The sequence below is a fragment of the Lycium ferocissimum genome, chromosome 9 (genome assembly GCF_029784015.1).
Source record: "Lycium ferocissimum isolate CSIRO_LF1 chromosome 9, AGI_CSIRO_Lferr_CH_V1, whole genome shotgun sequence".
NCBI lineage: Eukaryota > Viridiplantae > Streptophyta > Magnoliopsida > Solanales > Solanaceae > Lycium > Lycium ferocissimum.
Window position 1 is genome coordinate 35,195,576 of NC_081350.1, and position 12,545 is coordinate 35,208,120.

Below are 12,545 nucleotides of genomic sequence, written 5' to 3' on the forward strand. Positions count from 1 at the left end.
CTCTTTGGTATGTAGTACCAGCAAGAAAAGCACGTCCTACTAGGGATTTCTCCCGCTACCGAAACCGTACAAAATGTCATGCAACTCTTTTAATTTATTGCAGATTTCCTTGTTTCGCATGGAAATATAGCAGGATTTCTTTTGTTTGTTTTATTTTTTAATTTCCCTATAATCACAGATGCTGCATTAGTTAGAGTTCAAAGCTTCAACAAGAGAAGGGAAATCCAGCAGGACAAAATAGCGAAATAGATGCAAACCAACAACCAACTCAATCAGGATAATGTAAATAAATACAAACAAGAAACTCCGGATGAAAAAAGAAACAAAGTGTATAACATATGCATCCAGCAGGCACACTGCTTATTCTTTTTCTTCTTCTTCTTCTATGTTCTCTTCAATATGGTAGTAGGCTCCTATTGGTAGAAGGTTGCCAGGCATTTCACACCAATAGTCATTTTTGATGCCAAACTCTCTTCTGGCCTCATAAAGTCCAACAAAAATGTCGAATTCCTCAGTAGTGTACCGCACAAAATGTTATTAGTCAGTCAATGACAAGGCCAAAGAGATGGATTCTAAAAAGATTTGAATGCCACAACAAATTCACCAACATGGAAATTTTCGCATACCTCATATCTCTTTTCCAGCTTCTCTGCAACATTCATCACACTTGCAATGTTTGACAAATTAAAAGGATGTTGACCTTCGTTAAGATTTAGTGAAAACATTGTTGCTGTCGATCCACCCCCATAGGAGAACATGATTACCCGCTGACCAGCCTGAAGTTAAAAAAAAAAAAAATGAATTCAGAAACATATATAACAATATGAAAGAACAAAAGCAGAAAAGTAAGTTGCTTTTACCAATGTGTCGTGCTTATTGTGAAGGAGGGACGCAAAAGCAGCATAGAGAGACGCAGTGTACATGTTGCCAACTTGTTTTGGTATCAATGTGGTAGGTTCCACCTTCTCATCATAAAATGGTTTAGCAACTTGTTGGGATGCCTGGATTAACCGAGCAAACAGTTTAGCAACTTGTTTTGGTAGGTTGCATGACAAAATTCCATTTTCAGTCTCAGAGCTATTAATCCTACTTACGGAATTCATTCACTGATTTAAATAGAACAACTTTACCCTTCATTAAACTTTTGGTCTATTATGTTAAGGGCCAAATTTTCCATAGGATCCAAAATAGAGCATCTTTAGCCTCCGTTAAACTTTTGGTCTAATATTACCAATGGTTAGGAAAAAGTCTCCTTTTTGCCCTTGACTCCTAACGGAGCTCCAACCTAAGGGTAAATTTATACCATTGTCATGGGGAGTCCACCTATTTCAAGCTAGAGGTCCATTAATCACGAGGGCAAATATGAGGCAATTTGCTACAACCACATATTTGGACCTTTTCCCTTTAAATAAAGTACCGGAAGAAGATCAGAGAAAATCAGTTGTACAATAAAGAAACATTTCAAGAAGAAAAAGTAGGCAATTGGTAGTGCACCTCATCAAGATCACAGCTTTGGTAGCTTTCTTCAGCAGTTGAGGATTCAAAGGGGGTCAGGATTTGTTTAGCAGACTCATCAATATAGCTGCAAATGCAGAAATGAGGATGATCAGTCCAGAGCAATCCCTTAAATAATAAAAAATATTCCTTTCTAACAGAAGATTTTAACGCACCTAGCATTCCTTAAGAAGTCGTTGTAAAGCAAGCGACCAAAGCTCTTCTGGACGAGCTGCAGGATTAATTAAAAGGATTCAGATGATTGTTTAAATGACTTAATTTAGAGAAATAGGAAAAAAAAAATGAATCTGCCTGGGATTTATAAGCTACCTTGTTGTATGGTGAATGGAATACAAAGTAGGCTGCATCATCAACTGAAAATTGCCCGTCTTCCAATTTCTCATATCTAAAACACATGAAGTAAAAGGTCACTAAAAGATTATGATTATGAAGTCTAACTCCAAATATAAGGGTGTATCATCTGGGAGCTTACTTGTTGCATAAACCCTTGTAGCAAGAATCAAGTGCCGTGAGATAACAGGTTTGTGAAATCTCATCGTCCACCATCTGCAACAATAATTAACATCATACAGAGCACAGATGGAATATCTGAAGCCTCAACAGTGGATATAGCAGGCTTGCAAAATATCAGTAACGATACTGAATTGTAAAAAATTGTCATGCAACACGTTATTTTCTTGATATTAAATTAAATCCTGTATGTAAAAATTACTGTAAGAACTAAAACTTAAAGGTTAAGGTGTCAGCAAGGGGTAGCTTTCACTACACTCTCAATACACATAACCTTAAAAACTCAAAAATAAATTTAACCCGAAGCTTTAGCAAAACAGCTTTTTGAAGTGTTAATGTGAAAACTGATTGATCAACAAGACAAGCAAGGATTAAAGGGAATTACAGGATCTTCACTGTCAAGGATGGGCTTGTAAATATCATAGACATGCGACATATGGCTAGCTCTGATCTTGCTTTCAATTGCTATAGGAGCATCAGGCCCTACAAGCATAGCGATGGCTGCAGCTCCTCCAGTAGCCCGGGCAGGTCCCTTTGCATAGACCTGTGAACAGAAGTTCTCAAATAAATGAACAAAACTCATGCTGTGGACGAAACTTAAGTTGTAGAATGCATGAAACTAATGATCATACCGCACTATCCGTGCATACTACAAGTCCATATCGTCCATCCCATGAAGAGCTCTCCACCCAATTAACGCAGTTGAACAATGCAGCAGTTCCCCCATAGCTGGAATTATGGGAGTCAACTCCTTCAATGTCAGTATTTCCATGTTCCTGCTTGTTTCACATGGTGAAGAGCCAGGATGAGTTTCTATGATCAACATATGTGATAACCATAAGGTAAAGCTTTATTGGTGAAGAGGAAGGTGAAGAAAGCCAAACAGCAAAACTGATGCAACAGACATATTACTTCCCCAAGGATAAATGTCCCAGCAAAATGGTAAGCTCATTTTCGAGGAGTTACTTTTTTGTTTTCCAGTTAGGTGACAATTAAAATGTGTAACAAACAGCATCAGCAAGCAAAATTGAGGTCCAAGATGAAACAAGGACAATATTTAATGTAGAATAACTCACTTCGCGACATTTCATGTATTTTATAATATTTGGCGGCAACAGATATTGTATTTTGAGCTAATCAGCAGTATGCCATGTAAAGACTCCGCAGTTAAGTCTCACTTGGCCACATGTTGGAACACACCATTTAGAAAATTTATTATTCTGCATTGCCTGGATGGAACGGGCATTACCTCAAATATTCTCATTAAGAATGTCTTGATAGATTTGCTCTTATCGATAATAGTTTCAGTTCCAACATCTAACCGGCCAATTTGCTTTGGATCAATAGCATACTTCTCCAGAAGGAAAGTAACAGCTGTCATGCTGAAGATGAAAAATTCCGATGATAAGAGAAAAGAACAAAGTAGTAGCATTTTTTGCAGGATTAGCTAATAAAGTTAGTCCCAGTTTCATTATGACAAGTTGTTAAGTAATGAAATAAATGGGTCTAAATGAAGCAGAATGATTATAGAGGTTTCATGTATCCGATCCCTATTAGTTTGAAATTGATGCGTAGTAGTCATTGTTGCAGCTACTAAAGTTAAATGCATACCTCATTGATACAACATCTTCATCCTCAATTACAAAGCCCATGCAATCTTGTCCAGAACCAATTTTATACTCGCCTTTGCTTACCTCATCATGAGCCTCCATTTCTTCCTATACATTGCAATTTTACTGTAATTAACTCATAGAAGTCTTACTCCCTCAAAACTATAAAAGTGAATTGAATGTCACATTGAAGCACAGAAGAGCTTTTAAAGCACTAAACTATGTACCCCTGATTGCTCGCGGATAAATAGAAGCAATAGACGTGCATGACATGAGATCTATGATCTTAGATTCGTAATCGTGAGAGCTTAAAATAAGTTGTAATCCTAACAGTTATTTACAGAAAAATATAAAACTTTTCAGTACTATATATTGCAATAACAAAGGCATTTTGAAAGTCGTTCCTCGCTCTTCACAAAAAGTATTACTGATTACGAAGAAAACAAAAAGCAGAGTCCGAAAAATGTCCATTTGTCTCGCTTGGCAAAGTTGAGCACCTAAATACAGTCACAGATACATAGCTGCAAGTACTGTATATATAGGCACAAGCGGATATACATTGACCGAACCATTCTTAGATACAGCTTCATCAAGAAACTCACTAAATTTATATACATAAATCATATGTGAAAATATAAAAACCGTACATGTAGTTAGAGTCTTTCAGATAACAAAATTTGGCAAGGATTTTCTTGTGATTTAGTTGTCCAAGTAGTCATAGTTAATTATTCTTACTATAAACAACGAAAGTTCATTTTTTTTACTTTTTCTTGTCCTGGATTATCATTAATTAGTGACGATTACATAAATGTATTAGAACTATTTTTTACTAATATGACTTTGGTAAAGAGATTTTACTTGTTCGTTTTGTCAATAACACATTATATTTTGCTTACGCCACTAAATAAGAAGGCACATTCGAACTACAGTTTGTTCTGATTGAGCACCTCAACGTACGATAAAATGTTCCTTTTAGATGCTTCCAACTCAAATTTTTGAAAAGCTTCTTTGTGTATATATTCTCAAGCCCATTCCGTAGATAAGTTAACTACTTAAAATATGTCGCCTCATTTAGCTATACGCATTAGCGTCAATATGCATTAATGCTGATATGTATGACTAAAGGAGGTGACAAATTATATGTGATTATTTACCTTACGTATGTAATAAGCACTTGAAAACACGTCCAAAAACTTTTTTCAAAATTTGAGCTTTTGAGCTGGAAGGTCCTAATAGAAACTCTTTATCATGAGTTCAAGTGCTCGATTGGAACAACTAATAGTCTGAATATCAAACTGAAATTTACCGACAAGTTTAAAGAGTTGACGATGTATTTAGCCAAATAAGAATGTAGAAGTATGAGCTTAAAATGTTATATTAAAAAATTTACCAGCACAATGCTAGTAGGAGGAAAGTCAATCTCCATTGCGAGTATTCCAACATTTTTCGGTTGAGAAGGCATTTCCTATTGTTGCAAGCAACTATAACTTTGAGCAAGAAATCAAAAGTAAGAAGAGAGGAAATTTCAAGGGGAGAAAGAAGATGAATGGAGATGTACTGTGTTAGCATGTTTGCGTTGGATTAATAGAGTAACTAAAATGGTGATTAACTTAAGCCACCAAAGTTGAGTTTCAATATTTCAACCAGAACCAGGGCCAGGGCCAGGGCCAGGTGGAAATGGGGAAGGGATTAGGAGAATCATTCTTCAACAAGTGGAAGTTCAAGTGGGCTACCAAATACACATTAGACTGAGTGCATGCACAGAAAAAGGATTAACAAAAGAAAATTTCTGGCCACTTGGTCGGTTGGTTCTTCTGGTTTCCCACATGTGTTTTATACATATTTTTCAATTAATTCAAATTCTCATAGGAAAGTAAACTCCATACTCAGTCCCTTGTCCCAAAATGGAAATAAATCCTGAACCGGGAGTGTAATTATAAAAATTAATAGTTTAATGATAGAGTTCTAAAATACTCCCTCCGGATCAAAAAGAGAGTCTACTTAGCCCTTAAGAAAATACTAATTTCTAAAAGAAGAAAATAGGTAATTTGACTAAACTGCCCCTAATTAAATAGGTATTGAGATTTCATGAGATAACACTTAATAGGAGCAAATCCGAAAAAATCAGATTAATTATTTCTTGATTTGATAGGTGGACACTCTTTTTTTTTTTTTATCTCTCAATGGACACTCTTTTTGATCCGGAAGGAGTAATAAATAAGAAATGTTCATCCGTTGCCAAATATCTGCTTTGGAACTCGAACGATTTGGATTTGTTCCAGAAATCCACTTAAAGGTATCACCTAGTATAATCTTTGTTAGTTTACTGATAGAAGTTATTATCTTACATTTTACATAAAAGAATTAGTTATTTTGCCGCCTAGCTAGTATTCATCTGTTACTTTTATTTCCTTTTTTCTAGATATGATTGTAATTTCTATCGTGCTACTACTTATAAAGGGATAACATTTTATGTAACATATATAAAGAGTTTGAGATACGATAACTTCTTATCACAAGCTCTAAGAGGGCAATTGTGGTATTGCATCTATTTGTCATGACCTTTTAGGTATTCCATATTCCCAGTCATAATAGGATGTCTTTAAAGGAATATCCTTGCCTTCTTAGATTGAACTACATAAATTGGAATATCTTAATTGAAGTTGTGTTAGTTAGAAAAGTGAAGAAAAGTTCTTTCATTTTTTTTTTCTTTCACCAACTTAGTCAACTTCAACGTTACTATCAAAATAAGAAGGAAAAGGTGCAAGTCATTGATCCGAGGGTCGTTGTCTGTGAATCACAAACCAGTAATCCAGTTGAAGAACAAAAAAAAAAAAAAAAAAAAAAAAAAACACTCAAAACTAGTTGGTTTGATAGTAATGGAATAAGTAATTCCAACATGACAACTTACAGTATTTGGTTAATTGCTTAAATTTGGGTCTCGATTTTAAGCAATACATATGTTAAGTTATGTGAAAATCTATATATTAGCAACTCAAGAATTAAGCTATTTTTAAAATAAAAATGTCCTTTCATAATAAATATCCATATATATAACAATCCACGACAACAACAACAACAACTACATGCTAAAAGATATCATATATAACAATCCCTTTATTATTAATCACAACACAACAATTCCGATATAATAATCCCGGCATATGCATCATATGAATCAAACGACCCCTTATAGGTTGCCCTTGTGCAACCGCAATACTCTATCCAATTTGGTATCATTAGTAAAACAAAAGAAGAAGCAAAAAAAAGAGGAGCTAACAACACCGAAACAATGTTCGTACACCTTAAAGGCTTAAACACACAACATTTTTGGAGTTTTGACACATCATCCTAGAACGCCCTCATGATTAGAGTTTGTTTTATGAATTTTTCATTAGTGTTTATTCATGGGTTTATCAAGGGTGGAAGCAAAGTATATATATTAAGGAGCCACCACAAATTTAAACAATCACCCATTGACGTGATCTTTCCCATAAGTACATCAGCTTATTATTAAGGCACAGGTGAGAAAATCTGCTTAATGAATTTCAATCAAAGACTAGGTTGATGACTTTTACAATCATCTACAATCATTTCACAAACAGATGAAGACAGGAGATACAGAACATTAGAACCCGTCGGAAACTGAAAAAAGAAAAAACAAAGGCATAAGATCTACTCTGGAAAAGAAACTACATGTAATAACAATCCAATTTGCCGTAGCACTAGTTATTCTTCTATGTGCTGACAATAACTAAAAGAACACTGGCCAACTATATGGCCTTACCCAGTGTAAGGGCCTTGTTTAGTGTCCATTGACGTGTCCATGCTCGGGAGCCTTCTTCTCGTAAAACCTTCTGTACTTGGAATCAACTTCTGTTAGGTAGTAGGTTCCTGGTGCGAGCAGGCTGCAATCCTTGCTAGTCACAAAGTCCTTGGCACCATATCTGTGCTCCATTAGTTTCATTATTTCGACGAATTTTTCAGGAGTGAACTGCACAAAACGTTATTGACATCAGTCAGGGTTATATGATGAGAAAAGAGATATGATACAACAAATTGATCGACAGCTGCTTGGATTATAAGCTTAAATAAACAGTGATGGAGTCCAAGTCCTCAATTGAGTCCTAGATCAAAATTTAACATACCTCATGTCTCGATTTCAACTTCTCTGCAACATTCATCACACTTGCAATGTTTGACAAGCTAAAAGGATGTTGACCTTCATTAAACTTCAGTGAAAACATTGTTGCAGTCAATCCACTCCCATAGGAGAACATGATTACCCGCTGACCAGCCTGAGTTAACAAAAAGATTCAGAATCTGGGGGAAACATGTAGATATTGGACGTGAACAAGCAGATAGAAAAAATAAGTAACTTGTATTTACCAATGTGGCATGCTTATTGTGAAGGAGGGATGCAAAAGCAGCATACAGAGATGCGGTGTACATGTTCCCAACTTGTTTCGGTATCAATGTGGTAGGTTGGACCTTCTCATCATAAAATGGTTTAGCAACTTGCTGGGATGCCTGTATGCATGATAAAATTCCATTTTTAGTTCAGTCTCAGAGCTATTTATCCTACTTTAAGACTTCATTAACCGTAACAAGTACTGGATGAAAATTGCAGGAAGACACTAGTGAAAAAAAAAAAAAAAAATTAAGGAAGAGTAAGTAAATGTTAGTGAACCTTCTCAAGATCCCGGCTTTGGTAGCTTTCATCACCGGCTAAGGACTCAAAGGGGGCGAGGATTTGTTTGGCAGACTCGTCAATAGAGCTGCAAATGTAGAAATGAGGATGATCAGTCCACAGAATTCCTTTAAACAATAAAAAGATTCCTTTCAACAGAGGATTTTAACACACCTAGCATTCCTTAGAAAGTCGTTAAACACCAATCGACCAAAGCTCTTCTGCACGAGCTGCAGGATTACAAAAAGATTCAGATAGCTGTTTAAATCCCTTTATTTGGAGAAATAGGAAAAACATATGAATCTATAAAGGGATTCATAAGCTACCTTGTTGTATGGTGAATGGAACACAAAGTAGGCTGCATCCACCATTGAAAATTGCTTGCCTTCCAATTTCTCATATCTAAAAAATGAAGTAAAAGGTCACTAAGAGAAGATCATTAAGAAATCTATCTACAAATATAAGGATGCATCAATCAGCAGCTTACTTGTTGCATAAACTCTTGTAGCAAGTATCAAGTGCCATGAGATAACAGGTTTGTGAAAGCTTACCATCAACCACCTGCAACAACAATTAACATCATACAGAGCATAGCTGGGGAAAATGCCGGTATAATAAGGAATTGATAAGAGATACTGAAATTTCTTATTGTTATGCAACACACTGTTTTCCATAGTTTAAATCCTATATTTATCCAACTTCAGTAAGAAGTGTAACATAAAGGAATCAGCAGCAAGTGGTTGCTTGCAAAAGATTCTATCAGTTCTGTGAAATACTACACTCTCAACACACACATAAAAAATAAAAAATAATATTAACCAAAGGTTTGAGTAAAATGAAACATTCATGTGACACCTGATGATCATCTAAGGCAAGCAGGGATTAAGGAAATTACTGGATATTCACTGTCAAGGATGGGCTTGTAAAAATCATAGGCGTGTGACATATGGCTAGCCCTGATCTTGCTTTCAAATACTATAGGAGCATCAGGCCCTACAAGCATTGCAATGGCTGCAGCTCCTCCAGTAGGCCGAGCAGGTCCCTCTGCATAGACCTGTGAACAGAAGTAAATATCATGCAAGGCTCAGATTTCACTCTATGTATCTAATAAGCAAGCAATAGATGAAACTCAAGTCATAGAATGCATGAAAATAATAATCATACCGCGCTATCCGTGCATACTACAAGACCATAGCGTCCATCCCATGAAGAGCTCTCCACCCAATTTACGCAGTTGAACAATGCAGCAGTTCCCCCATAGCAGGCATTAGTTGAGTCAACTCCTTCAATGTCAGTATTTCCATGTTTCTGCTTGTTTCACATGGTAAAGAACCAGGATAAGTTTTGATGATCAACATATGTGAAAGCCACAAGGTAAAGCTTTAGCTGTGAAGAGGAAAGTCAAGAAAGACAAAAAGGAAAATTGATGCAACGAACATTTAATTTTCCATGGAAAAATGTCACAGCAAATAGTAAGCAGATTTTTTAGGAGTTCAGTTTTTCACGTGGGTGACAATTTAGATGGGTAACAAGCAGCATCAGCGATCTAATTTGAGGCCCAAGATGAAGCTAGGACATACTTCACGCAGAATAAGTGACTTGAGCATTTCATGGAGTATAACTTATATAATTGGCTGCAAGAAATATTCAATTTTTGAAATAATCAGCAGTACATCATGCAGAGGCAACAGTCAATACCTCAAATATTTGCATTAAGAATGTCTTGATGGATTTGCTCTTATCAATAACAGTTTCACTTCCAACCTCTAGCCGACCAATTTGTTTTGGATCAATAGCATACTTCTCCAGAAGGGAAGTAACTGCTGTCAAGCTGAAGATAACAAATCTAATGAGAAGCAAAACAAAGTAGAATTTTTGCAAGATTAGCTAATGAAATTAGTCCCTAGTTTCAAATTTGTCCTAAGAGACAAATTATAAAGTACTGAAATGAAATCAGACCATATGAAGGAAGTTCCTGAAGCTACTCTCTCTGTTTCAATTTGTTTGTCTTACTTCCCGTTTTAGTTTGTTTCAAAAAGAATGCCTCATTCATTTCTTGGCAACTCTTTAATTTAAATTTTTCACATGGCATGTTTAAGACCACAAGATTACAGGGCATTTTAGTCGTTAATTTAAGACCATACCACAAGATTCAAAAGACTTTTTTACTTTCTTAAACTCTGTGCCAAGTCAAAACCAGACAAACAAGTTGAAATGGAGGGAGTAATACAGCTAGTTGCATACCTCATTGATATAACATCTTCAACCTCAGTGCAAAAGCCCATGCAATCTTGTCCAAGACCAATTGTATACTTGCCTTTGCTTGCTCCATCATGAGCCTCCAATACTTCCTAAACATTGCAATTTTACAGAAATCAAATATCGAAAAAAAAAAAAAATCAAAATCCTAATATTGAATACTTTTATTTCAAATCTATCAAGTTGTTTGAATGTCAGATTTATATCAGAAAAGAGCTTATAATTACCAAAACTATGTAAAGTGTACAGTTATACACAATACATGTAACATGCAAGTACAATAAATGAAAATCTATCATCTCAGATTCACAAATCCTGAGATCTTAAATGGTAATCCTAATTTTCGTGGAAGCAATTATGACTTCCTCTTTAAAACAGTAAGGTAAACCGTATACTCAATTCTGAAGTAAAATAACAATTCCTTACGGAAAATATAAAAGACTTTTCGGAAATACAAATCGCAATAAAAATAAAAGACATTTTAAAAGTCTAAATAGTACACTGTCCTAATTTATGGGACACTTATCGTTTATCGAGAGTCAATTTAACTAACCTTCGATTAGATCAATTTATAGAGATACTCAAAAACTATACGAAAATATATTCTCATGTTTGACATGATAAAAGGTTGAATAGTTTGAATCTCGAAAAGCAAAAAGTATCGACACGGATGGATGGAGTAATTATTACATCGAGGGAATCAGTACCTTCATTTTCCCTCAGCCAAATTACAGCACCACAAATACAATTCTAGATACACATCTGCAAGTATATATATACGTATGTAGATGTGTACGTATTGCAAATTTAATTACCTGTTGAAGGCAAGTAGGAGGAAAGTAAATCTCCATAGCGAGAATTCCAACATTCTTCGGTTGAGAATCCATTTCAGATTTGTTTTGTTTTGTTTTATTCCAACTAAACTTGGAGCAATAAATAAAAAAATGGGTGGATCAAGAGTAAGACCGTCAATAACCTGACCGGCGCCGAGAATGTTCGACAAGGTCGGAAAGAGAGAGAGAAGTTATGTGTGTGTGTATTGAGAGGCATTCGCATGTTGCGTTACATTTATATACTGCTCTTCTACCAGCCCCTCAAATGCAGACTTCGTGACGACCCAACCTTTTTTTTTTTCATTTTCTAAATACAACTTATAGATTCTAATATAAAAAGATAATTACTCGTGATTAAATTAATCTTGTTTACTCTCTCGAGTATCAAATTATTGATCTGTCATTTTAGAAATAGTTTAAATCATTTGTCATTTTAAAAGTTTTTAAGAAAATTCATTTTTTTTTTTTTTACCATTTTATCATTAATAGTAATTATTCGTAAAACTACAAACACTTCAATTATGGGAGATGTAAGACATAGATAAAATAAATATTAAATGAAGAGAGGTTATATCTTAAGATATAAATAACTGTAGAATAGTCAAAATCTCTCCTAATTACTCTCTATTTAAAACAATCGGTGTTTTTTCTTTGCATTTTGTTTCAAATTACGCTTGTTTCACAAAATCAAGAAGGCGTTAATTTTTTTTCCCAATTTTACCCTTAATTAAATAAGTGGAGTTTTACATGATTAAGAAATCATTAAAGAACTACATTTTTTCTCAAAGCATTTGATTAAGGATAAGTTAGTAAAAACACTTCTTACTTTTTAAGAGTGTGTAATTTTTTTATAGGTATGCCCAAGCTAAAAACACAACTTATTATAAAACGAAGATATTTGTATTTTCTTAAGTGACACGTAAAAAACAAACACATACAAATTAATTTGAGACGGAGCGACTAAATTGTATACACGAGGTTGACTGTAGCATTTAGATAGTGAATGCAGTAGCTATCACATATATAAATTGTTTAATCCATGTATATAATTGAACAACTAAAACAATTTTTATAAAACTCTCTATACATCAGTTAGTATTTCATTTTATGTTATGAAAAAGAAAGGAC

The 12,545-nt window shown here is 34.8% G+C and overlaps 2 protein-coding genes across 2 annotated transcripts; both read right to left on the reverse strand.

Annotated features, from left to right (window-relative positions):
- Positions 1–360: 360 nt before the first annotated feature.
- Positions 361–3,759, reverse strand: LOC132031844 (hydroxymethylglutaryl-CoA synthase-like). Its single transcript, XM_059421733.1, has 11 exons — positions 3,637–3,759; positions 3,275–3,407; positions 2,658–2,801; positions 2,411–2,569; positions 1,988–2,061; positions 1,825–1,900; positions 1,671–1,726; positions 1,495–1,582; positions 861–1,001; positions 627–776; positions 361–522 (listed from the first exon to the last, which is right to left on the reverse strand). The coding sequence occupies exons 1-11, from the start codon at positions 3,735–3,737 to the stop codon at positions 361–363; spliced, it is 1,284 nt and encodes a 427-aa protein (XP_059277716.1). The 5' UTR covers positions 3,738–3,759.
- Positions 3,760–7,160: 3,401 nt separating this feature from the next.
- LOC132030445 (hydroxymethylglutaryl-CoA synthase-like) lies at positions 7,161–11,583 on the reverse strand. The gene is made up of 12 exons (XM_059420079.1): positions 11,400–11,583; positions 10,570–10,676; positions 10,024–10,156; positions 9,490–9,633; positions 9,221–9,379; positions 8,813–8,886; positions 8,652–8,727; positions 8,500–8,555; positions 8,326–8,413; positions 8,025–8,165; positions 7,784–7,933; positions 7,161–7,629 (listed from the first exon to the last, which is right to left on the reverse strand). Exons 1-12 carry the CDS (start codon positions 11,469–11,471, stop codon positions 7,441–7,443), a joined length of 1,389 nt encoding a protein of 462 aa, XP_059276062.1. The 5' UTR covers positions 11,472–11,583; the 3' UTR covers positions 7,161–7,440.
- Between the last annotated feature and the right edge of the window lie 962 nt (positions 11,584–12,545).

What these genes read in the sequence shown, in the direction of transcription:
- LOC132031844 (XM_059421733.1), bottom strand. Translation starts at nt 3,737, where the DNA reads ATGGAGGCTCATGATGAGGTAAGCAAAGGCGAGTATAAAATTGGTTCT. An exon ending in GAAGATGTTGTATCAATGAG is followed by an intron (nt 3,408 to 3,636) that starts GTATGCATTTAA and finishes TTTCATCTTCAG; the next exon opens with CATGACAGCTGTTACTTTCC. An exon ending in ACAATAAGCACGACACATTG is followed by an intron (nt 777 to 860) that starts GTAAAAGCAACT and finishes TTTTAACTTCAG; the next exon opens with GCTGGTCAGCGGGTAATCAT.
- LOC132030445 (XM_059420079.1), bottom strand. Translation starts at nt 11,471, where the DNA reads ATGGATTCTCAACCGAAGAATGTTGGAATTCTCGCTATGGAGATTTAC. An exon ending in AAAGCCGGGATCTTGAGAAG is followed by an intron (nt 8,166 to 8,325) that starts GTTCACTAACAT and finishes TCATGCATACAG; the next exon opens with GCATCCCAGCAAGTTGCTAA. An exon ending in ACAATAAGCATGCCACATTG is followed by an intron (nt 7,934 to 8,024) that starts GTAAATACAAGT and finishes TTGTTAACTCAG; the next exon opens with GCTGGTCAGCGGGTAATCAT.